Source organism: Camellia sinensis, chromosome 6, assembly GCF_055761805.1.
Source record: "Camellia sinensis isolate YWXY chromosome 6, ASM5576180v1, whole genome shotgun sequence".
Taxonomy (NCBI): domain Eukaryota; kingdom Viridiplantae; phylum Streptophyta; class Magnoliopsida; order Ericales; family Theaceae; genus Camellia; species Camellia sinensis.
This window is the reverse complement of record NC_138966.1, coordinates 11,011,465-11,038,617: the sequence shown is the minus strand read 5'-3', so window position 1 is coordinate 11,038,617 and position 27,153 is coordinate 11,011,465. Positions and strand designations below refer to the sequence as shown.

The 27,153-nt window shown below is 36.6% G+C and overlaps 1 protein-coding gene across 1 annotated transcript; it reads right to left on the bottom strand.

Moving 5' to 3' along the window:
• Positions 1 to 24,881: 24,881 nt before the first annotated feature.
• On the bottom strand, positions 24,882 to 26,568 carry LOC145792560 (eukaryotic translation initiation factor 5A-like). Its single transcript, XM_082873220.1, has 5 exons — positions 26,548 to 26,568; positions 26,056 to 26,178; positions 25,863 to 25,919; positions 25,706 to 25,780; positions 24,882 to 25,269 (listed from the first exon to the last, which is right to left on the bottom strand). The coding sequence occupies exons 1-5, from the start codon at positions 26,566 to 26,568 to the stop codon at positions 25,141 to 25,143; spliced, it is 405 nt and encodes a 134-aa protein (XP_082729346.1). The 3' UTR covers positions 24,882 to 25,140.
• Positions 26,569 to 27,153: the final 585 nt, after the last annotated feature.

Genomic DNA, 27,153 nt, shown 5'->3' with positions numbered 1-27,153 from the left:
ACGCATTTTTTTTTCCATGATCATATTTATTGGGTTTAAAATAAATATTGATCAATTTTTGTAAATTTTTAAGTATAATCCAATATATTTCATATTTTTAAATCACTATAAACTGAGTTTTTTACATTTTATTTTAATAATTAATGACTTTATATTATACAAAAAATCAATCACTAACTATTATATATAAGATAAGCAATGACAAAAGTAAGAGAATAAATAAAAACCTAAATATATATATATACATATTTTAACCAAGCCAAATAGATAATGACCACACTTATTATTATTATTATTATTATTATTATTATTATTATTATTATTATTATTATTATTATTATCAAACAATATATAGACAGACACACACAAACAAAATAGTTGAGTGATAGCAGCTGAATAGAATAGTATAGGTCATACAGCTTCAACAAATCAATAACATATTCTTCATCTTCCCTCTTCTCTCTCTCTATCTCTTGCTCATCCATCTTCTCTCTTTATCTTCACTCTTCTCTCTATCCCTCTTTCTCCATTTTCATCTTTTTTTTGTGTGTTTTTTTTTGAAAGAAACAGTTCGGAACAGTTATGTAACAGTGCGTAACAAACTGTTACGGCTGTTACGGCACCGTTATGACTGCTACGACAGCCGCTATGGTCAACACACCTGTGAATCTCAATCACATTGCAAAAGCGGCCGTAACGAATGGCGGTAACCACCACAACTGTTATGTAACAACACTACGTAATGGTTGCGGTTGCTTTTTAAAACCTTGGGTCCAAGTGAGAAAAGTAAACTTCAAAGGCAAAGTTAGAAAGTGGTCAAATATAAACAGGGCAAAGCGTAAATTACCCAATAAAAAACCGTACTACCGTTTTCTTCCTCCACCCAAACCTAATTCTAAAACACCACAGCCATTAAGCGACAACTATCTGTTGGAAATGGTTATAAAATTCTGGGTAAAACCAGAATTTTTTCCTAAGTTTGGTCTATTTTTTAGGTGGACCCCGTGCGTCGATTTTCACGGGTCAAAATGGTAACGCGTTCTATGCCGCGTTGTGATTCACGTGGTATATTTGGTTGTTCAAAACCATTACCGAGTGAATGGGAAATTGAAGCCAAAGTGTACTCCCTGGAAATAGAGTTTTCATGGAAAACCCTTAAAAGTTTGAATAAGGCTTGTCCCACATTAATTTGGTGGGAACTTTTGAATGGGTTTATAAGGCATGAGTTTCGTACCTGGGGTGTGCCCCAAGGGGTACCCAAGTGTTTCAGAATTCAAATTAAACTGGTTTGATTTTTTTGTACATCCAAACAGGGCCCTTCCCGTATTAAATCGGAAATAATCTGATCCGGATTTACTGTACACCCAAACAGGGCTCTTCCCATTTTTGTTATCTATTTGAATTGTAATCCAACAGATTCAAATCTGTTTGAATTCAAAACCAACAGGTTTCATACCTATTCAATTCAAAACCTACAGCCACCATTACATCTATAAATAGGACAGCCCTCATTTGGATTTGGTAACTCTAATTTTCGTCCTTCATAATTTTGCAAACATCCTCTTCATTTTGCTGCATTATTTTCTTGTCAGAGAGAGTATAAACACTTAGTGTGTTCGTTAGGCAAACAATTTGTAGTGCTGCTATTGTTTGTAGTAGATAGACGTCCAAATTCTGAAAGCACCATGGAGAGGATGAATCTGTCTTAAGGACACAGTGTCAAACACTAGACTTGATCAAATTATATTTCGAAGAAAATCAAGTAAGTTATTTAATTTATTTTTAGTGTTATTATTATTTATTTAAATCAGATTTTAATTTTATTTTTGTAACAAAATAAAATCTGTTTTTTCATTTATTTATTTATATTTCGAGTTTGATTTTTGTAATCAAACAAATTATCTCATTTCCTTTATTTCTTTATATTCTAGTTGTTGTTTAGTACACAACAGAATTTAATTAATTTAAATATAGTGAAGATTGTCCAACAATCTTAAGACAGATTCGTCCTTTGTTTTTGGTATCTTCATTGTATTTAATTTTTTGTGTTTTCAAAGTAATATTCTGGTTGGAAAAACAAATAGTGATTTATGCTATTTGACAGATAGTAGTAATATACTGTCTCTTTTCTTTGACAATTAGTAGTAATATACTGATGTCATTAACAATTGCAGAATATTATTTGGTGCTACAAAAAATTATTTTGGTATTTTATTTTTCTAGTTTTAGTAACAAGAAAAATAAAATTATATTATTTTCTAGTTTTAGTAACAAGGAAAATAAAATTATTTTGTGTTTTAATTTATTTTCTGGTTTTGGTAACTAGAAAGTTATTTTATGTTTTTTCTGATTTTTGTAATCAGATAGTTTTGTGGTATTTTATTTTCTAGTTTTAGTAATAAGGAAAATAAAATTACAGTATTTTCTAGTTTTAGTAACAAGAAAAATAAAATGATTTTGTGTTATAATTTATTTTCTGATTTTAGTAACTAGAAAATTAATTTGTGGTTTGTTTTTCTAATTTTTTGTAATCAGATATTATTTCGGTATTTTATTTTACTAGTTTAAATAACAAGGAAAATAAAATTATTTTTTGTTATAATTTATTTTTTGGTTTTAGCAACTAAAAAATTAATTTTGTTAATTTATCATAGTTCTTTTGACTTTATCGTAGTACATGGGAGAATTTGTTTCTAGAGTAAAATATTAATTTACAAACATATTTCTTTTTTTATTACAAAGAAACCTTTGTTGCAAGTTTAGTTTCTTTATTGGTTTTTTGAATCATTTTTAAATTTCTGTGTGTGGATCTGTAGTCGTGAATAGTTTCTGCATATGAGTCGGAATAATATATATATATATATATTCACAAGGACTTTTGCTTGCATATTTAATTAGTTTATTTATGTACAAATCAAACTTATTAAATGAAGGTATGTTTTGTCATTTTGGAGTTTAAAATTCAAAACACATTAAATTTTATTTATGAGTTGAGAATCTTTTTATTTCATGATGCAAATTTTGGGATCATGCATAATTAATTTATTTTGTTAATTCATTATTTTTAGTTGATGCGTTTGATATGCATGTATGATGTCAACTCAAGTTATTTCTTAACAAAAATTTCATGTGATTTGGAATGTTAAATTGATATGTTGATTAATTTGAGTTTTTCCAATCAATTTTGAATGGGTGTTTAAACACCAGAGAAATTTAAACATGAAGATGTATGTAGTTATATCGTTCAATTTAATTGGAAAGTAAATTTAAGAAATCTTTTATGTTGATTTTTAGTTTATTTTGGATTATGTGACATGAGATGTCATTAATAATTATTTTACTTGCGTAGTAGAATTTGTTAAACCATGAACCATTTTATTAATATGGGGGTGTATCTCTTGCATTAGTTGAGATAATTTAATTTTCTTCTGTCACAAATATTTTTATGACAGTGACATTTATTTGTTGTTGAGTTGCAAGAATGTATACAATCAAATGGATTTTTGAATTGTTTGATTCTTAGGCAAATTTTTTTTATGAGGATATGATTTTGTCAAAACATTAATTCTGATTTGAGTAGTCATAATTATTTTGGTTTTTCTTGAATTTGTTTTGAAATTCATTGATTTATATCAGAAGTAATAGGGGTGGTGAATATGATGCACCATTAAATGAATTTTGTGTACAACATGACATTATTCACCAAACTACAGCACCTTATTCTCCACAGTAAAATGGAATTGCTGAAAGGAAGAATAGAACCCTAAAAGAAATGATGAATGCCATGTTACTAAGTTCAGGCTTACCACAAAACTTGTGAGGGGAAGCAATATTGTCTGCTAATTATGTTCTTAATAGAATACCCCACAAGAAAACCAAAAGCATTCCTTATGAATTGTGGAAAGGTCGACTACTTTCCTACAAATACTTAAAAGTGTCGGGGTGTTTGGCAAAAGTTGAAGTTCCTGTTCCTAAAATGACTAAGATTGAACCAAAAACAATAGATTGTGATTGTCGACGTCCTCACTGCCGACATAACATGCATACAAAACACACATCTCGGCGTAGCCGACTTCTAACTTGTTACCTACATATATACATAGGGAGGGTGAGCTTGGATACTCAGTGAATGATATAAGTAATAAAGGGGTAAATGAATGATTCCCGAGGTTCTTGTCAAAACAATACATATGTCATAACTTGTACAAAACAAAGCATGGGATGAATCAAGTTCATTAATCAAATCTTGGTCTTTCAAATCTTGCTTGGGATGTTAATAACATCTACATAATACTTGTGATGACATTCCGGACAAAACAAGGGAATAATCGACCCGGAATCGATTAGACAAATCCACCCGTTCATAGACCGTCGGTGGGGCCATCCGTTCATAGACCGTCGATGACAGAGATCTCTCAAACATGGTGCTACATGGGCTTAGAGTCCCCTAGCATGGGAGGACTTTCCAAGAATGTCATCCAAAACAAAGCTAATTACTTGATACACAAAATAGAGATAATCATTCATGCTTGATCAAATACTTTTCTAAAACGAAGCAAGGCTTTGTCAAAACTTTATAACATAACTTTATTAAAAATACCACTCACTTAGTTCTTGGGACGTCGGGATCAAGGCAAAGGTCCAAGTCCTACAAACACGTGGCAAAGTCTATTGAACGCACTCTTAAAACAAGCTTCACATGAATGCAAATGATCTAGGGAAAACATGCTGAAAACATCTAGGGAAAACATGCTGGAAATCATCTAGGGAAAACATGCTGAAAACATCTAGGGAAAATATGCTGGAAATCATCTAGGGAAAACATGCTGAAAACATCTAGGGAAAACATGCTGAAAACATCTAGGGAAAACATGCTGGAAATCATCTAGGGAAAACATGCTGAAAATCATCTATGGAAAACATGCTGAAAACATCTAGGGAAAACATGCTGGGTACCAACCAGGTCCTGGAATGGATGCACAGAGATGATCTAGGCTAAAACGACCTAGCTGGTCTTGGCCGAGGTCCCACACCTCTTGGCCGAGGTGTGGTTACCTAGGCTTCAGTATGCAGCTGTCTGCCGAGGTGTTACAAGGTGCCGGCATGGGTGTACCATGGTCGGCCTAGGTGTGCAGTGGTTAGCCTAGGTGTGCATGCAAGATAAACTAACGTGCAAGTGATCATGCAAGGTAGGCCAAGGTGAGATACGATGCTTGGCCTAGGTGTGTGATCTAGGCAAGAGTGGTGTCGGTGATCACACCTAGGGAAATGAAGCCTGGAAATCTGGGTTTCCTCCTTGAAGAACATGAAGAACATGAAAAACATGAATGCTAAAATCATAACTTGTTATTACAAGATCTGGGATTTCATGACATGAGTTCGAAAACATGGACCTGGGTACCTATACTTGAAAATCATGCAAGAACAAACACAAAAACATGGATCTAGGCATGAGCCTTCGGATCAAAACATGACTTTTCTTGAAGAACACATGAAAACCATTTTCTCTTTCTAAAACCGAACTTCAAAGCAATGCGTGGCTTACAAATCATATTCAATCATGCAATGCAATATCATAAACATATAGAACAACAAGAGCGGATCAAGAATCTAACCTTAGAACACGGATCTAACGGTTCGATCTCAAAGAATCAAGCTTGGAAATCCACTCTCTCTCAAGAACTCTTCTCCCTCTTCTAGAGCTTCTCTCTCTACTCTTCAAAACAAGATACAACAAATGAGGGGTTTCTCTCTCTGCCGGCTGACTTAACTCTCAGCTCGGACACGTGGCAACGGTTGGTTGGTTCTCTTCAAAAAGGTGATAGATTGACAAGACAAGGCCCTGACAAGGCGTATCTAGCAAGCTACTCGGAATGGCACTCCGGCAAGGGGTGACATCGGCTAACCACAAGACTTCGGCAACTAGGGTGACAATGACCTCGGCTAGGAAGGACAACACTTGACTAAGCTGTGCCACACCTCGGCCTAGATGTGCCACACCTCGGTCTAGGTCATTCCAGTCCCAGAACAAGATCACTAGGTGCAAGGATTAAGGATCTCGGACGCCTAGGTGACGGTGGAGGTCAACAAAAGGGGTTCCAAGATGGTGCAAGGTGTAAGAGGTTCAAAGGTGTGACCTAGGCTTAACATGACCTAGGCTTGGCATGACCTAGGCTTAACATGACCTAGGCTTGGCATGACCTAGGCTTAACATAGCAAGGAAGGAACAAAGCATGCATACAACACTTAGGGAAAACATGATAGCATCAAGACAAGACAAGAACCTTTACCTAGGCAAAACAAGTCCAAGTCTACAAATGCAAGCTTAACAAGACAAAATCATGCAAATGTACATGAACATGACTAAGACATGAATGTGGGTTATTACAGTCTACCCTCCTTAAAGAAGTTTGGTCTCCAAACTTAACTTACCATGTCCCCAAAATAATTCCGAAAATCGGATTCTCATCTCTTCTTATCATCTCTAGCCTTTACCTTGGGACAATCCTTAATATGATGACCCATCTCACCGCATTCAAAACATGCTCCAGATGTCCGATGACAAACTCCAAAATGTCGCCTCCCGCAACTTGTACATGTCGGCCTGGTGCCACCTTCCTGGTTCGTATTGTTGGAACTGTCCACATTTGTCTTCTTCTTGGCATCATGCTGGTCTTGGTGATTGTCATAGGTCTGCCTCTTCTTCTGATTCTCTGCTAAACTCTGACTTCTGTTCAAGTTGGCTTCTGCAAGGATGGCTTTATCTAACACTCCAGCATACGTCGGCATGTTAAGCAAATTAACCCGGTCTTGAATTGGCCCTCGAAGTCCACTCTCAAACTTGCGAGCTTTCCTGTATTCGTTGTCGACCATGTGAGGTGCATACCTTGCCAACTCGGTGAAAGCACGATCATACTCCGCCACTGTTTTGCTACCCTGGGTCAACATCTGAAATTCTGTGGTTTTGCGGTCTCGGACACTGAGCGGGAAATGCTTGTCATAGAACAGCTCCAAAAATCTGGCCCAAGTTAAGTTTGGGTTACCTTCTCGGATCATCATCCACCATCTTCGAGCGTCGTCTTCCAAAGTGAATGCTGCTAATGACACTTTCTGAGTGTCGGTGCTGGGAAAAACCTCGAACAACTTCTCCATCTCAAGAATCCATGCTTCTGCCTTCATCGGCTCTATACCTCCATGGAACTTTGGCGGTTTCATCTTCTTAAATTCTCTGATCAGGGTCAATGTGTCATCTCCATACAAAGCTGGCTGCGGAGGCACTTGTGGTACTGGAGGTGGTGGAACTTCATGTCGGCCATCTGTCTGCTCGGCCTGGGTGGAGGTAGTACCGGTGTTCTGCTGCCTTGCTTGCCTTAATTCATCGGCCAAACTTTCAACCAATCTTTCCAATCTGTTTATTCTGTCCTCGGATTGATCTCGGCTAACTGGGGGTCTACCTCTTCTCATGATGCTGGGGGTATGCAGGATGTGACTCTTAGAATAAAATGAACAGATGAACGTGTGTGCAAGTGAACATGATCATGCCGATGTAACAAAATGCTCATGCCGAGATAATGCACACCTTGTCAAGTAGCAAGCAACATGATGCAATCTTAACATTCTTCTAAGGGACAGCCTATGCTCTTTAGGACTCAAAGTGTGTGAATAACGTACTATAAGGAATGTGTGCTCTGATACCATTCTGTCACGACCCCAAACCGCCCCTAGTAGTTTGGTGTCGTGATGGCCAGTAATCCGTAATTACCGAAGGCCAACTTACAAAATTCACACACAATCAGAGTATTTATATAGGGGGCTCACAAATGCGGAAGCAATAATTCAAGATACAAGTGGTCCATAAGAGCAGTGCATAAGTCAAATGAAATGGCATACATCTTTACATAGCTTTACAACTTGAATACATAAAGAAATGAAGTACAAAATACATATCACATCTTAACGAAAGGGCTTCTCAGCCGACATGTTCAAATACAAAAGCTTCAAGATTGTCGACGTCCTCACTGCCGACATAACATGCATACAAAACACACATCTCGGCGTAGCCGACTTCTAACTTGTTACCTACATATATACATAGGGAAGGTGAGCTTGGATACTCAGTGAATGATATAAGTAATAAAGGGGTAAATGAATGATTCCCGAGGTTCTTGTCAAAACAATACATATGTCATAACTTGTACAAAACAAAGCATGGGATGAATCAAGTTCATTAATCAAATCTTGGTCTTTCAAATCTTGCTTGGGATGTTAATAACATCTACATAATACTTGTGATGACATTCCGGACAAAACAAGGGAATAATCGACCCGGAATCGATTAGACAAATCCACCCGTTCATAGACCGTCGGTGGGGCCATCCGTTCATAGACCGTCGATGACAGAGATCTCTCAAACATGGTGCTACATGGGCTTAGAGTCCCCTAGCATGGGAGGACTTTCCAAGAATGTCATCCAAAACAAAGCTAATTACTTGATACACAAAATAGAGATAATCATTCATGCTTGATCAAATACTTTTCTAAAACGAAGCAAGGCTTTGTCAAAACTTTATAACATAACTTTATTAAAAATACCACTCACTTAGTTCTTGGGACGTCGGGATCAAGGCAAAGGTCCAAGTCCTACAAACACGTGGCAAAGTCTATTGAACGCACTCTTAAAACAAGCTTCACATGAATGCAAATGATCTAGGGAAAACATGCTGAAAACATCTAGGGAAAACATGCTGGAAATCATCTAGGGAAAACATGCTGAAAACATCTAGGGAAAATATGCTGGAAATCATCTAGGGAAAACATGCTGAAAACATCTAGGGAAAACATGCTGAAAATCATCTAGGGAAAACATGCTGAAAACATCTAGGGAAAACATGCTGGGTACCAACCAGGTCCTGGAATGGATGCACAGAGATGATCTAGGCTAAAACAACCTAGCTGGGTGAACTCAGGAGGTCTTGGCCGAGGTCCCACACCTCTTGGCTGAGGTGTGGTTACCTAGGCTTCAGTATGCAGCTGTCTGCCGAGGTGTTACAAGGTGCCGGCATGGGTGTACCATGGTCGGCCTAGGTGTGCAGTGGTTAGCCTAGGTGTGCATGCAAGATAAACTAACGTGCAAGTGATCATGCAAGGTAGGCCAAGGTGAGATACGATGCTTGGCCTAGGTGTGTGATCTAGGCAAGAGTGGTGTCGGTGATCACACCTAGGGAAATGAAGCCTGGAAATCTGGGTTTCCTCCTTGAAGAACATGAAAAACATGAATGCTAAAATCATAACTTGTTATTACAAGATCTGGGATTTCATGACATGAGTTCGAAAACATGGACCTGGGTACCCATACTTGAAAATCATGCAAGAACAAACACAAAAACATGGATCTAGGCATGAGCCTTCGGATCAAAACATGACTTTTCTTGAAGAACACATGAAAACCATTTTCTCTTTCTAAAACCGAACTTCAAAGCAATGCGTGGCTTACAAATCATATTCAATCATGCAATGCAATATCATAAACATATAGAACAACAAGAGCGGATCAAGAATCTAACCTTAGAACACGGATCTAACGGTTCGATCTCAAAGAATCAAGCTTGGAAATCCACTCTCTCTCAAGAACTCTTCTCCCTCTTCTAGAGCTTCTCTCTCTACTCTTCAAAACAAGATACAACAAATGAGGGGTTTCTCTCTCTGCCGGCTGACTTAACTCTCAGCTCGGACACGTGGCAACGGTTGGTTGGTTCTCTTCAAAAAGGTGATAGATTGACAAGACAAGGCCCTGACAAGGCGTATCTAGCAAGCTACTCGGAATGACACTCCGGCAAGGGGTGACATCAGCTAACCACAAGACTTCGGCAACTAGGGTGACAATGACCTCGGCTAGGAAGGACAACACTCGACTACACTGTGCCACACCTCGGCCTAGATGTGCCACACCTCGGTCTAGGTCATTCCAGTCCCAGAACAAGATCACTAGGTGCAAGGATTAAGGATCTCGGACGCCTAGGTGATAACATCTCGGCCAATATGCCTAGGTGACGGTGGAGGTCAACCAAAGGGGTTCCAAGATGGTCCAAGGTGTAAGAGGTTCAAAGGTGTGACCTAGGCTTAACATGACCTAGGCTTGACATGACCTAGGCTTGACATGACCTAGGCTTAACATGACCTAGGCTTAACATGACCTAGGCTTGGCATGACCTAGGCTTAACATCACCTAGGCTTGGCATGACCTAGGCTTAACATAGCAAGGAAGGAACAAAGCATGCATACAACACTTAGGGAAAACATGATAGCATCAAGACAAGACAAGAACCTTTACCTAGGCAAAACAAGTCCAAGTCTACAAATGTAAGCTTAACAAGACAAAATCATGCAAATGTACATGAACATGACTAAGACATGAATGTGGGTTATTACAGTTGGAGTACTTAGCAGGTTTACTAGCAAGCCTGGCAGTGATCACTGGCAAGCCATTGAGCGGATTATGAAATATTTATCTGGTACCATAAAATATGACTTGTTTTATAATAAGTATCCTACAGTACTTGAAGGTTACAGTGATGCCGATTAGAATACCTTGTCAGGTGATTCATTATCAACCACTGGTTACTTATTTATATTGGGAGGTGGTGCTATAAGTTGGAAATCGAAAAAACAAACCATTATTGCTAATTCAACAATGGAGGCTGAGCTTATTACTTTAGCTACAGCTAGTGAAGAAACAAATTGGTTAAGAGATTTGTTAAATGAAATCTCTTGTTGGGAAAAACCGATTCCACCTATATTGATTCATTGTGATAGCACCGCAGCAATTGGTCGAGTTAATAACCGTTATTATAACGGTAAATCCAGACCTATAAGAAGAAAACACAGTACTGTGAGATCTTATATGAATAATGGCATTATATATGTGGATTATATTAAATCTGGTGATAATCTTGCAGATCCATTAACTAAGGCCTTAGCAAGAGATAGAGTTTGGAATACATCGAGGGGGATGGGGTTGAAGCCCATTGAATATAGTAGGAGCCATGTATAAGGATACTCAACCCAGGGACCAGAGATCCTGTGACTGGGTTCAATGAGAAAAACGATCATATGATGGCCGTGAAAAATGCACTAAATTACTTTTTTCCCATCCCTATGATGTAAGTGCATTTATCCTGTAACATTGTAGAGGCTGAGTTATTAAAAAAACTCTTAATGAATTTCTGTAGCTCTTATTGAGTGGGGTGTCATAGTTACAGGAGCACCCTTGACAGAATTCACCTATGTGAGTGTGGTAGTGGGGCCGCTACCTATGAGATTTGGGCTAATTCTCAAACACACTCATGAATCCTGGGATCGCACAAGGCCGTAATGTGCTAGCTTTTAAAGCTTTTGAGAACACCTGGAATATTATGTGTGTGCAATAATTATTTATTTCCCTTAAGTAGTCATAGTTCAATGCTGAGCATACTATTGGCTCTGGAGTAGATATTATTGTTTCACTAATGGAGGTTCAATGCAGAGCACACCTACCATGATGCATAATATCCTTATTTGCCTAACAATCTCAGTTTTGTTACCTATAATATTAAAATAGGTGAGGGAATGTTAGCAGGTATTTTAATATTATAATGTGTTATAGGTTGGTTTTTCTTTTCTTTCTCTCCAAGTCTCTTCGAGTCCTCATCAAGTCCACCAATTCTTATCCTCTCCAAGACTTCCAAGGTAAGTTTTCAAAGTCTTGGTCGTGGTCCACCCAAGACTTATCCTTTTCAAGTCCACCATGCTTATCCATCCAAGTCCTCATCCGTTTCATATCCACCAAGGCACCTCCAAGCCTTATCTCCTATATATTTGAGCTAATGTCCTATCTTGGTGCAAAGGTGAAGAAGTTTTGGTTGTGTTGTTATGTTTTGAGTGAGATTATCAAGTAAATAAAAAGGGCGTGTGTGATAAAGCTTTGGGTTCCAGCAATTGTGCAGTGTTGGTGAACCCTATGACTTAGTCGGGTTGTTGTATCCTGGGGGGGACAAGTCAAGGTTTTTTCTACTGCATCGGTGTGAGGCTTTGCCTAACCGCAGAGGGCTTGAATCTCCTTAAAGAGAGCGAATTTCAAGCGCCTCAGCCCTTACAATAGATTTTGTAATTTCTATTATTCTTATTTTCTAGTGTTTTATTTGTAATTATTACCAACAATTTTAAAGAGAAGCCCAACGAGTATTGGAGAAGCCCAACGAGAATACCGGTGATCTCAACAAGCCTTTCCGGTTCAAGGGAGCTCATTTCAAGAGATGGAAATACAAGGTACTTTTCTACCTCAGTCTCCTCAAGGTGGCCTACGTCCTGACCGAGAAAAATCCGAACAAAGTCCCCACTGAAGAGATGACCGACGAGGAGTATGCTGTTCATCTTGAAAAAATCGAGAAATACAACACAGATGAGTATAAATGTCGATACTATCTTTTGAACTGTCTTTCAGATCAATTTTATGATTATTATGATACTACTTACACCACTGCCAAGAAAATTTGGAAAGCCTTGTAGAACAAATATGACACTGAAGAGGCAAGCGCTAAAAAATATGCTGCAAGCCATTTTTTCCGCTATCAGATGATAGATGAAAAATCAGTGGTGGAACAAGTTCAAGATTTTCAGATGTTAGTAGCTGAAGTTAGATCTGAAGGCATCAAAATTGGAGACAATCTTGTTGTAGCAGGTATTGTTGACAAACTTCCATCATCTTGGAGGGAGTTCTAGAAGTCAATGCGTCACAAGCAAAAAGAGACGTCCTTGGAGACTCTAATCACACGGATTCAGGTGGAGGAGGAAGCACGAGGACAAGATGCGCTTATGACACAAGAGCATTCCACTGCAAAGGTAAATTTAATTTCTGGAAATACTTTACCTAAAGGTCGATTTCATAAAAATAGTCACTTGAAGCCAGTTAAGAAAATTTAGAAAAATACTGGAAGGCCACAAAATAAAAATTACCCGAGGCAAAAGAAATGGAACCAAGAACCCCTTTCACAAGATTTGACAAATGTGACATGTTTTGTGTGTGGCAAAAGTGGGCATATTGCGCGAACTTGCAAATTTCGTAAACAACAGCCTCGACCACAGGCTAATGTTACCGAGGAACCATTTGTGGCTATGATCACAGATATTTTTATGGTTCAATCTGTAGAAGGGTGGTGGGCAGACTTTGGTGCGAATAGGCACGTTTGCTATGATAAAGATTGGTTCAAAAATTTCACTCCTTTTAATGAGGAGAGGACTGTTATGCTTGGTGACTCCAGTTTAACCAAGGTGCTCGGGTGTGGGGATGTTGAGCTAAATTTTACCTCTGGACGTTTGCTTGTTTTAAAAGATGTGTTATACACACCGTCCATGAGAAAAAATTTGATGTCAAGTTATTTGCTCAACAAAGCTGGTTTCAAACAGACTATTGAATCTGACCAATATGTAATCACTAAAAAAGGCATATTTGTGGGAAAAGGGTATGCCTGTGATGGAATGTTTAAATTAAATGTTGAGCATATGAAAGCACATGTTTCTGTTTACATGCTGTCTTCTATGAATTTTTGGCATGCTCGTCTATGTCATATTAATAGCCGATATGTGGGAGTCATGAGTAGTTTAGGATTAATTCCCAGACTAACAAATAAGTTTGAGAAATTTGAAGTTTGCAGTCAAGTAAAAATAACTAAAAGGCCTCATCAAAGTGTGGTGAGAAATACTGAATTGTTAGAATTAATTTACACTGATTTATGTGAATTTGAAGGAATTTTAACGCATGGTGGAAATATATATTTTATCACTTTTATTGATGATCTTTCAAAATGCACTTATGTATACTTGTTGAAAAATAAAAGCGATGCTTTTGAAAAATTTAAAGAATTCCTTCTTGAAGTTGAAAATCAATTCAGTAAAAAGATTAAAAGATATAGAAGTGATAGAGGCCGGGAGTATGAATCTTTTGGATTCAACTCGTTTGCTCAGTCTTTGGGAATAATCCATGAAACTACTCCACCATATTCACCTACATCAAATGGTGTAGCAGAAAGGAAAAATAGAACTTTAACTGATTTAACAAATGCTATGCTAATTGAAGCAGGTGCTCCTTTAAATTTGTGTGGAGAAGCAATTTTAACTGCATGTGATGTTATGAATAGAGTGCCACATAAAAAAACAAAAGTTACACCTTTTGAGTTGTGGAAAGGGCATAAGCCAAATTTGAGATATTTGAGGATTTGGGGTTGTCTAGCTTTTGTTAGACTTGTGGACCCTAAAAGACCTAAATTAGGTGTGAAAGCTGCCACCTGTGCTTTTCTTAGATATGCAACAAATAGTACAACCTATAGATTTTTTGATATTGAAAACAAAATAATTTTTGAATCAGGTGATGCAATTTTTCATGAAGAAAAATTTCCTTTTAAATCTAAAAATTGTGGGGGTCAAAATTATCAAGAAAATATTTTATCTGAAACCGGTTCCTCTACTCCTCTTTTACAAAACCAAGATCCTATAGGTTTTGAACCTAGAAGGAGTAAAAGAGCCAGATTAGAAAAGGATTTTGACCCTGATTATCATATTTTTAATGTGGAGGAAACTCCATTAACTTTACAAGAAGCTTTGGCATCTCCTGACTCAGTTTTTTGGAACGAGGCTGTAAATGATGAGATGGAATCATTATTATCCAATAAAACTTGGGTATTAGTAGATTTATCCCTAGGTTGTAAAACTATTGGTTGTAAATGGGTTTTGAGAAAAAAACTTAAACCACATGGAACTATTGATAAATATAAAGCAAGGCCTGTTGCAAAAGGTTTTAAACAACAAACAGATCTTGACTTTTTTGATACATTTTCTCCGGTTACTAGAGTTACATCCATTAGATCACTAATTGCAGTGGCTGCAATTCATGATTTAAAAATTTATCAAATGGATGTTAAAATAGCTTTTTTAAATGGAGACCTGGGTGAAGAAATCTATATGGATCAACCTGAGGGTTTTGTGGAACCCGGTCAAGAAAGCAAAGTGTGCAAGCTAGTTAAATCCCTATATGGCTTAAAACAGGCCCCTAAACAGTGGCATGAGAAATTTGATTCATGTATGATTGAGAATGGCTATAAAACGAATGAATGTGACAAATGCATTTACTATAAATCTGAAGAAAATCCACATGCCATTATTAGCCTCTATGTCGAAGATTTACTTATATTTGGCTCTAATTTTCATATCATCGTGGAAATTAAAAATATGCTTAGTAGCCAATTTGATATGAAAGATCGTGATGAGGCTAATTATATTTTGGGAATGAAAATTACCAAAACTTGTGATGGTATATTTCTTAATCAGTCGCATTATGTTGAGAAAATTTTGAGAAAATATAATTTTTATAACTGCAAGCATGTTCTTACTCCTTTTGATCCTCATGTGCGTTTATTTCCTATTGAAAATGATGAGGATGTAATTAATCAAAAGGAATATGCTAGTATGATTGGTAGCTTGCGTTATGCGACTGACTGTACTAGACCTGACATTGCCTATGTAGTTGGAGTATTTAGCAGGTTTACTAGCAAGCCTGGCAGTGATCACTGGCAAGCCATTGAGCGGATTATGAAATATTTATCTGGTACCATAAAATATGGCTTGTTTTATAATAAGTATCCTGCAGTACTTGAAGGTTACAGTGATGCCGATTGGAATACCTTGTCAGGTGATTCATTATCAACCACTGGTTACTTATTTACATTGGGAGGTGGTGCTATAAGTTGGAAATCGAAAAAACAAACCATTATTGCTAATTCAACAATGGAGGCTGAGCTTATTGCTTTAGCTACATCTAGTGAAGAAACAAATTGGTTAAGAGATTTGTTAAATGAAATCTCTTGTTGGGAAAAACCGATTCCACCTATATTGATTCATTGTGATAGCACCGCAGTAATTGGTCGAGTTAATAACCATTATTATAACGATAAATCCAGACCTATCAGAAGAAAACACAGTACTGTGAGATCTTATATGAATAATGGCATTATATATGTGGATTATATTAAATCTGTTGATAATCTTGCAGATCCATTAACTAAGGCCTTAGCAAGAGATAGAGTTTGGAATACATAGAGGGGGATGGAGTTGAAGCCCATTGAATATAGCAGGAGCTATGTATAAGGATACTCAACCCAGGGACCAGAGATCCTGTAACTAGGTTCAATGAGAAAAACGATCATATGATGGCCGTGAGAAATGCACTAAATTACTTTTTTCCCATCCCTATGATGTAAGTGCATTTATCCTGTAACGTTGTAGAGGCTGAGTTATTAAAAAAACTCTTAATGAATTTCTGTAGCTCTTATTGAGTGGGGTGTCATAGTTACAGGAGCACCTTGACAGAATTCACCTATGTGAGTGTGGTAGTGGGGCCGCTACCTATGAGATTTGGGCTAATTCTCAAACACACGCATGAATCCTGGGATCGCACAATGCTGTAATGCGCTAGCTTTTAAAGCTTTTGAGAACACTTGGAATATTATGTGTGTGCAATAATTATTTATTTCCCTTAAGTAGTCATAGTTCAATGCTGAGCATACTATTGGCTCTGGAGTAGATATTATTGTTTCACTAATGGAGGTTCAATGCAAAGCACACCTACCATGATGCATAATATCCTTATTTTCCTAATAATCTCAGTTTTGTTATCTTTAATATTAAAATAGGTGGGGGAATGTTAGCAGGTATTTTAATATTATAATGTGTTATAGGTTGGTTTTTCTTTTCTTTCTCTCCAAGTCTCTTCGAGTCTTCATCAAGTCCACCAATTCTTATCCTCTCCAAGACTTCCAAGGTAAGTTTGCAAAGTCTTGGTCTTGGTCTTGGTCCACCCAAGACTTATCCTTTTCAAGTCCACCATGCTTATCCATCCAAGTCTTCATCCGTTTCATATCCACCAAGGCACCTCTAAGCCTTATCTCCTATATATTTGAGCTAATGTCCTATCTTGGTGCAAGGGTGAAGAAGTTTTGGTTGTGTTGTTATGTCTTGAGTGATATTATCAGGCAAATAAAAAGGGTGTGTGTGATAAAGCTTTGGGTTCAACTAATTGTGCAGTATTGGTGAACCATACGACTTAGTCGGGCTGTTGTATCCTGGGGGGGACAAGTCAAGGTTTTTTCTGCTGCACTGGTGTGAGGCTTTGCCTAATTGCAGAGGGCTTGAATCTCTTTAAAGAGAGCGAATTTCCCGCGCTTCAGCCCTTACAATAGTTTCTGCAATTTCTATTATTCTTATTTTCTAGTGTTTTATTTGTAATTATCACCAACACATTTCATGTGAGCTTGGAGGATTTTGTTATCCATATGGTAAAGCGTGTTAGGAAGATATTTAACTGGAGTGAATAATCGGCAATTCTCAGTGCACATCTAGTTGCATTTTTTGCTTTTTTTGTTTTAGTCTTGTAGAGTTCTTCTTGACCTAACTAATACTTTATCCTCAAACCAGTACTCCACTTAGAGGTTAGAGCCACATTCTAAACCTAGACATAGATTGAAGATCCCCTGATTGAGCAGCTTGATAAATTATTTGAATGGCCAAACACCTTTCTAAGAATCAAATGATCAATTGTTATCATCATCATCACTATGCAAGCACTTTCTCATTACCTACCTTCCTCTTCTTTTTGACCTATACCATATCCCGACATCCAAAAAAACAAATGGGTCTCATATATTCAGAAGGGGAAACCATTAATTTTGGTATGTTGGTGATCTTATTCAGGGATACAGTATTTATTCACTGATTCTCCACAAAAAATGAGAAAGAATATCTCTTGCCTTTTCTTCTCTTCTCTGCTTTGAAAATGCACAAGGATGGCAAATAGGGTGCTATATTAAATTATTAACCTTGATATGTAGGTAGCTAAAAGCCTCCCAATTGGTGTGTGTTGTGTTTTCCTAGAACTTATGGCATCTTTGGTTCACTTTCGTTAGTTGGAGTGCATATATATGCATGAATACATGTCTCTGTTTTAAGTCTGGAATTTCTGTGTTTCTCATGGTTACATTCAGCATTGAAAAGATGCTTGTACAAATAGCCTTGCAGTCCATTATTAAAGAAACTCGGCATAAATTTTGCTTCTAATTATATAAAGCTTCAATCAAATTTTCTTCTTGGGTGTTTGTTTTAGGAACAAGAGCTGGTCTTGTCACAAGATCTCAATCTTATCACCGAATCTGGGAGATCACTAATTACAAATACTTGTTGCCTGGTTATGTTAATCCCTATGGTTGTGTGTGTGTAAATGAAATGTATAAATAAAAGAACAACAACCAAAATTAAATAATTCAGAGAATAATAAATTATATTTTGAATTAATTGCTTATAGAAATTGGAAGTCGAGGCTTGTGTTGGACACAATCTCCTGAAATTAGATTTCTCCCTTACTCTAGTGCTTCGAGATTTAACAGCGTCTATTTTCCAGGATGCAACGACTAATACTTGATTTGCAGCACTACAAACTCATGTCTGTCGAACCAAAACTATGCTTTAACTCTCTCTTAATGCAGAACAAACGCAGAAGACAGGAGGGCGATAAGAGGAAGAAGGAAGAAAATTGGAATGCTGGATGGCATGCCATTTATAGCCAACCATGCACCTGTTCAGGTAGGCCTTGGTGGTTGTCCGGACATAGCCGGAAAGTTGCGACCGGAACAGTACCGGTTCGAAAATGAGGAGACCTGAAAATTCAGAAATTTGATTGTGAAAATTTGGTGCAAAATTTGAATTATTTCCATAAGGGAAAAAAAAATTCCCGCAAGAATTTAAAAAAACTCAAACAAATTTTCTCCAAAAAATTAAAGTTATGACCCAACCCCACCCACACCATGCACCCGCGCCCTGCTTAGCACGGCTAGTCGGTCGGATGGACGGTGGCAGTAGCGCACGCGTGTGTGGTGGGTTTGGGCCAAGCCCACTCTGTTCATAACTCCCCTCCTTACAAAACTTGGGGTGCCCTTTAGGGCCTGTCCCAAGTGTGGTAAGCTAGAGTATATATAAATCCTTAAGCCTTTCCTATGTGGGATAAGCATATTTCACAAATGTGTAGAAAACCCACCTAAAGTCATTTTTACGAATTCGAAAATGCGTGCTGAATTTTTATTTATCCGGAAATAGTTTTGAACATCCAAATATACAATGTTATTCACTACGCGCCATTAAACATGAACCCAATTAAAAACGTTAAAATTAACGCTTGGGTCCAGCCTTAAAAAATAAGTTTCTATAAGGCCATTTTCCAATAGGTTAATCGTGCCACTGGGGTCAAAACTAATGGAACAAATTTTTTTATTGCGATTGATGGTAGCATGGCAGAGCTTATCTGCCCGAGTCTTTATGATGCTTATCAAGTAAGTCATAATCTGTTACTCTTTTTAAATATGCTAACTTCAATCTAGGATTGTGATTCTCCTGCATCCATTTCTCTTCTCAAGGAAAAAAATGTTGCCATCATAGTGGTCATGAACCTTAAGGCCCACTAATTAGAAGATTTTGTAGTCCTTTGATTCAAGCCAATGGCAAACAACTAAACACTTGGATAGTGTTTGGTAATGCTGTCAATTTTTTCGTTTTATATATATGGAAGAAAAAAAAGAAGAAAAAAAACATTTGGTACACATGTTTTCAAAATATGTTAAAATAAAAACAAGAAAACATGCTTGGTGAGTTGCCGGAAAGGGTGTTTCCTTTTTTTAATTCCTTAAATTTGCAAACCGTTGGTATTTCTTTGAAAATGAAAACTGTAAAGCCAAGTGTTTTAGAAGGCTCTAGGTGCACCGAGACGATAAGGTCTCTTATAGCCCAAACGCGACGCGAGGCGAAGCGAGGCCCACGTAGTAAAAGCAAAGCAAAATCATAAAATAGGCAAACTTTTTAACATAACAAATATATGTAGTATATTAAAAATATAATATCCAACAAAAGGTATAAAGTATCACATTCACATCCATCAAAAACCTTATGTATGTACCTGTTGAGACAATAAGCAGTGATTCAGTGTTCATTTTATTCTTTATTTTTTTTTACAGGAAAAAAAACAGAGAGATAACAGAGGAGAAAAAAAACATAGTAGAATAGAGAAGAGGAAAAAATTGAGGAGAAATAGAGAGCACAGAGAGAAATAGAGAAGAAGAACAGAGGAGACATAGAGAGCAAGAGAAGAAGACCAAAGAAAAGGAGAATAGAGAGAAGAGAAGAAGACCAGAAAAGTAAAGAAAAAAATTATAAAAAAAAAAGAGAGTAGAACAGAGGCAGAGAAGAAAATCAAAGAAGGGAGAGGAGAAGAAGGGGAGAAAAGAGAGAAGGGAAGAAGAGTTGAACTAGAGAAGAACCAGAGAGAGAAGAGAGAGAGAGAAGGGAGGAACCAGAGAGAGAAGAACTAGAGAGAAGAGCAAGAGAGAGAACAGAGGCAGAGTTGTAACAGAGGAGACGAGAAGATAAGTCGAACCTTCCTCGTTGTCATCTTCTTCTTCTCCACTAGGGTTTTTTTTAATGTTTTTGCCCCAAGTTTTGATCATTTTATGCTGTAAATGAGATTTTATTCCCTGTGGATATCCACACAAAAACCCAGATGGGCTGTTGGTATAGAAGAAACACGAAACGCAAAAGGCGCTCGCCTCATCACCTCGACTGTGCCTCCTCTACATCACCTCGCCTCACCATGCACGAGGTGCAGAGCTGCCCCTCGTCGTGCCTCCGCCTCTCCTCAAGCTTAGACACACGCTTAGGCATGCTTTTCAAAACACTGGTAAAGCCAAATGTATTTTTGTTTCCAGTTTTCAAAATTTGTGAAAACAAAAATGTTACCGAACAGGCCTTTAGTTTCCAAGTTTTCTATTTTGTCCCTGATTGTCTCTGTCTCTTTTCTGATTGAGTACTTAAAAAACATATGTAAGTAGCTATCAACTGGAATCTCTTGGTCAATCTGGTTAGTAGTTATTGAGGAATGGGGTCTCCATTGGTGTATTCCTAAGTCTGTAGATGGTCTGCTTTATTAGTGGATGAGTTGGAAATTTTATAATTTTGACAGATTAATCTAGAGAACAACCCCCTTAATTGTACTATGGTCTATTTGGAAACTCAGAAATGATTGTGTATTTTCTAATGCACAACCCTCTTCTTCAGGACTGCTAGATCTTATAAAATTCAGATCTGTCATTTGGCTTAAAGCTTCCATTAAGGAATTCCTATACTCAGTTGATGATCTAGTCTACAATTGGAGACAGATTAGGGGTGGAGTTTAGTGCTCTGGATTCTGTTTAGTAGTCTGTTGCACTGTTGCAATGTTGTTCAGTTTTGCAGTGTCTTGGTGTGTGCTGTTGGGAGTTGGGAGTGTTGTTTTGTTATCTGGAGGTTTGTTCTGTTTTGCCTGCTGTTGGTGTGTTTTGTTCAGCTGGGAATGGTGTGAGTGATCTGTTCAGTTTTGGAGGTTTGTTAGTTTTGGGAAGGCTATTGATTTGTTGGGAGTTGAGAGTTGCTAGGAGTTGGGTTGTTCTGCTTTGGTCTGATGTGGGTGACTCTGAACAGTTGCTATTATCAGTTTGTCTACTATCAGTTTGTTTGTCTGCTTTTATCTTTCAGTTTGACGCTTTTATTTTTTCTTCAGCTTTCTCTTGTTGGTGCCTCACCAACTGGTGCTTGGAGCTTCTTCTTAACTCCAAGCTCCTCTTTATTGATGTAAATTTTTATACTTTGTATGTTTCATCAATAAAGATTTTGCTTTAGCTGATCAAAAAAAAAAAAAAAAAACTGGAAGAATGTCGGCATATTTTGCTAATCTTGTACACTCTACATTGTCTGAAGTTTTTCTATTTTTTTAAAGAACAGAAAAATAATGCAACACATTAATTTGTAACCCACTCTATTGCTAGGAGACTCTTCTTTTGTTGTGTTTTTTGTGATGTTGGTTTCATTGACACAAATGACGATGGTTTGCCAAATTGATGAACAAAACATTTCCATGTTCATTTTGTTCTGAGATAGCTTTTATGGACATTGATATCTCTGTTGGATGCTAAACGGCAAGTCAATTATGTGTTCTTTTTTTTAACTGAAAGTTGGGTTTTGCTGTCAATTAGGTTAAAGGAAATTGCTCTTACATTCTTGCAGGTCACTGATTGTTGGAATAGTAATAAACTATTGAATTTACCAGCTATATAAGCTCAGTGTTATCCTGTCAATTTTCAACCTCAATGTTTTCGTGTTGCCTTTTCTTAATGCCATGCTAGACCGCTATTATAATAACTTATCTTTAGCTGCTTCATCACTATTAACTTGTTTTGCATATGGGTGCGGCACATAGAGCTAGTTTCTCCTTAATCACCCGGTGCTGGGATTTCTACTTTTGATGTGGTGGGCCCAGTCTGTGAATCAGCAGATTTCTTGGGAAAGGATAGGGAGCTTCCAACTCCAGCTTCGGTAACGTGTTACAGCTCTTAATGGGGAATAGTTCATGACGCAGGGGCTTATTGCATGAGCATGGCATCAACTTACAATCTCAAGATGCGCCCACCTGAGTACTGGGTGTGTAGTTGTAACTCTGTCCTGCCTTAACCTATTGTCATTTTGTTTCAAATCTGATCCAATAAGATTTTTCCCTTTTTCCATTAATAAATTGAGGATGGGACTACATCACAGCCTAAATGGCTGCTTCTAGTGCCCTCCCTCTTACACGCTTGCCCCAATTGGTTAACAATAACTTCAACTATCAGACCAGACTTTACTATCAAACTTCTTTATGCATAAATAATTTGTGAACGCGTGTTGTCTCCGTTTGACAGTGGTGCAAACATTGAAGTGGGACCAATCTAGGAAGTAGGGTTGATTTGTGACAACTGTCGTCACCGTCTTTCTAAGTGGTATGGTCTGGTTGGTTGACGGTCCTTTAACTACAGTTGGTTTCAAAGACTGAATACCTAGATTGAAGTCATTTTGACATTGTGATGATGATGAGTGTCTGCTTGCAGACTAACACTCTGGAGACTACATGTCCCTACAGTGCAACCCTGCTTACGCCTATGGGACTACATCCAAAACCTAAATGGCTGCTTTCGGTGCCCCACATGGTTGGCCCACCTTGTGAGAGATGGTTGTGGATAAAACCAAAGGGGCTGAGGATACATACCTTCCGTAAATTGAATTTTAATGGTTCTTATTAGGTTTTCCTGGTTATTAGCTAACATAGGGAACCTAGCATAGAGTGTGATTATTCAAAGAACTCACATGAAGCAAACAGTTACTTGCTTTGAAACTTTTTTAGTTCTGTTAAAGGTTCCATGTATCCTATCTAGTGGATGGCATTTCTATGAGTAATACAAATTGACTTGTGACCTTTTTTTAATATGAACAACATGGAAAGGGTATTCGTATGTGTATTCACACTATGAGAATATCCAATAGATGTTTCACAAGGGTCAAACCCACATCACACTCCAAAAGGCACTACTACAAAAACAGATAAAAATCACACTTTTTTTTGTGTGATGTATGTTATTTAATCACACCTTTTAAGTTTTATTAAAGTGTGATCTTTGGGAGTGTGATTAAAAATGATCATTTTTAATCACACTTTTTAAGTGTGCTTAATAACATTTAGATCACACCTTTTAAGTGTGATTAAAAATATTTAGATCACACCTTTTAAGTGTGATCTTTGGAAGTGTGATTAAAAATAATCATTTTTAATTACACTTTTTAGGTGTGATTAATAACATTTAGATCACACATTTTAAGTGTGATTAAAAATATTTAGATCACACCTTTTAAGTGTGATCTTTGGAAGTGTGATTAAAATCATTTTTAATCACACTTTTTAGGTGTGATTAATAACATTTAGATCACACCTTTTAAGTGTGATCTTTGGAAATGTAATTAAAAAAAGTCATTTTTAATCACACTTTTTAAGTGTGATTAATAACATTTAGATCACATCTTTTAAGTGTGATTAATAACTAATAAAATCTGTAATAAAAAAAAGGTTCGACATATTTCAAAAATAATCAATATTATTTTTGTATGCACATTTGAATAATGTAATACACACTATATACTATATTTTGAATCATAACCACATATTGAATAGAATAACGTCATATATTTCATAAATGAAAATTAAATATTCAAAAGTATATACAAAGGAATTAAATAAAAAAAAATTAACTGTGCTTACATATATTAAAAAATAAAAAAAAAAACTTAAAAAACTAAGTTCTTTAATTCTTGGACCATATTTTGCATCTCTCCAAAAAATTTCTGACCTGAAAAATAAAAACACAAATTAATCCAGAAACCGCTGATTCATATGAATAAACTAAAAAGTTAATTCAGAAAACCAAAATAGGAACATTAATCATTTCTGCTTGATCTTAATCCTTTTGGAAGTAACTTCCCTGTTAACAATTAAATGCCATAGCAGCTCAGTGTCAATGACATTGTAATTAGGAGGTCACTAATGAGCACAGTATTTAAAAATGATAAATCTCAATACATGTGTACGATCTTTTTTGTGAATGTATATTATTATTACTGTTGAACCATAATTCTAGGTACCCATAAATAAATAAATAAAAACTCAAGAATTTACTCCATTTTTTTTTTTGGGAGGGGGGGAGAGTACATACATTGCAGTTACTATCACCCACAGCAGCAAGTTTTGGAGAAGCAGAGGCTGCATTTATGAAAAGAATTCACCGGAGCTTCTAAATACTCCCTTATTTTCTCTCTACACTTATTATATGCATTGTATATCTTGTATGTTACGAAGAAAAATTTGTGGATATAGGTGTAGAGATGAACATGGCGTAAAACATGATACCCACAACAATCCAAGGTCCAAAATAAGTGTCTTACAGTCTTGCTGGAAAATCAATTCCCCAACATTGTTCAAGCAGTAACCAAACAGGCAAAAAGAAAAATTATAATTATAAAACCCTAATAATGAAAAATTTGTCTTAGATGGAAGGCTATACCATATTTGAAGAATCCATCTAATAGTAGACAGTCCTCAAAATGGTGGGCCTTTGTCCTCAAACCAGACCAAAACCTCTTATAGCTATTATTATCTCTATTGCACTTTGAAATTGAAATCCCCTACCTTTCTCCAAAGCTTTCAGGGAGTTGCTTTGGGCCAATATCCTTGAGGGCACAGATCTGCTCCTCTCCCATGGCAGTCATCACAGTCACGACAAGGTCCTTCCCCTCGCCAAATCCATCCTTGATCTGTAGCATTCAAACAATTGACTATTAGCAATGCAGAGAGGAATCAATAAAAAAAAATGGCGTACTCAGTGCACGAAACTTCCGCTTAAGTAAGGGCAGAGAGGAATCAATATCACAAACAAAAGTATAAAAACAAATTCACAGTAGTTTGATCATTAACTTTCCAATTATCAATGTCTGGCATCATACTGTAAACAGATTAGCAAGTACGATCCAGAAGATATAATTAACTAACTCATTAACCTGCTGAGAAATTTTTAATTAAAACTCAACAATTGCATCAGAAACATAACAAACAACTGGATCCACATAAAAATGATGACATTAAAACAGAGCTGTACGCCAACAGAGAGATTCAATGCTATGGCACATGTTCATAAAAGATGCATGTAAAAGATAAGCATCCACAATGAAAGGGAGAATGACATCTAGTAACCTGCGTATGCAGATTTTCATCGGTTGGAAGGCGCAGATCATCCTTAGTATTACCATTCTCAGTCAGCAGGCTCACCTACAACATTGGGAATAGTATAAAACAGAATTTACACCAAAAGCAACAAGGCAATTGAACAAGAGAAAGTTCGTATATATACAAATCCATCCTCAGAGATATCAATCAGTTGGTAGTCTGTACGGGCGACATGAGGAACCTGCAATTCATGAGAACAAGTCATTATGATTTGAGAGCTTAGTTATAAGAAAGGGGGTAAAACAAACCACGATAACAAAAAAATGATCCTTAAAAGGCATTTTTGGGATGCACAGGACTGAGAAGGAAGCACATACATCACAGTTGTGGGAAGAGGGAACAATATCTTCAAGCTTTTTTCCATTGAAAATGTCAATACCAACAAAATGACATTTGGCATGACCATGCTTGCCACTTTTGGAAGTTGAGACCTCCACAACCTGTATCAGAGTTACATATATTAGTAAGAAAGTCCAAAAACACTTCACATATAAGGAGGCATTCTTGTGACACAAACTAAGCAATTATGTGGGTTCTGGTTGCTAGCAAGGCCACAATCAACACAAGAGGAATAAATAAAATCCCTAACTATTGTTGCCAAATCAAGAATTGAATCGTGAATCACTTTGTTAAAATTTTGAATCATGAACTGTATGATTCATTTTATTTAGCATGACATATAATTATATATATATATATATATATATAAACACATAGTATTGATTAATCGCAATTTAAAAAAAAAAATTATTTCTCCAGAAGCAATTGTAACTCGTATAGTTAAACAATATTCTATAAATAATTCATACATTTAGCAAGCAATCATCCATTATTTTTAAATAATTCACCAATTTAATTGTTTGTTTAAACTTTTATTTTTAAACTACTAATATTATAATGCAGTGTTTGGTTCATTGAAATGAAAATGGTCATTCATTACTCATAAAGCTACCATTCCCTCAAAATGGTGAATTTTGATTTCGTTTTAAATTTTTTTTAGTAAATCAAATGTGAAATGAATATTATGATGGAATGATTACTCTATTTAACTTTGTTTTAGTAAACCAAATATAACTTATGACTGAAATAATTAACCAAACATAACTTAAGATCGAGATTATTTTGAAGTTTATTTTTTAGACAAAATTTGGGGGCACAAGGCGACGGCCTTACTCGCCTTACCTTATGGATGGCCCTATAAATCACAATGAATCGTATTGAATCGTAATTGAATAAAAAATTCACCCAATTTAAGATTCAACACCATGAATTGAATCATATAAATGAAATCGTAAATTGTAAGATTTTAACAACCCTAACATAACCCACAAGAAGGAAAAGATAAAACACAACTAAGGTACTGGTAGTCATGGATCACAGACGACTCTACCAATTAGATTGACTTTCTCCATGTA

What these genes read in the sequence shown, in the direction of transcription:
- LOC145792560 (XM_082873220.1), bottom strand. Translation starts at nt 26,568, where the DNA reads ATGGATGATTGCTTGCTAAAT. An exon ending in TGGATGATTGCTTGCTAAAT is followed by an intron (nt 26,179 to 26,547) that starts GTATGAATTATT and finishes ACTCTGATACAG; the next exon opens with GTTGTGGAGGTCTCAACTTC. An exon ending in CCTCTTCCCACAACTGTGAT is followed by an intron (nt 25,920 to 26,055) that starts GTATGTGCTTCC and finishes CATGAATTGCAG; the next exon opens with GTTCCTCATGTCGCCCGTAC.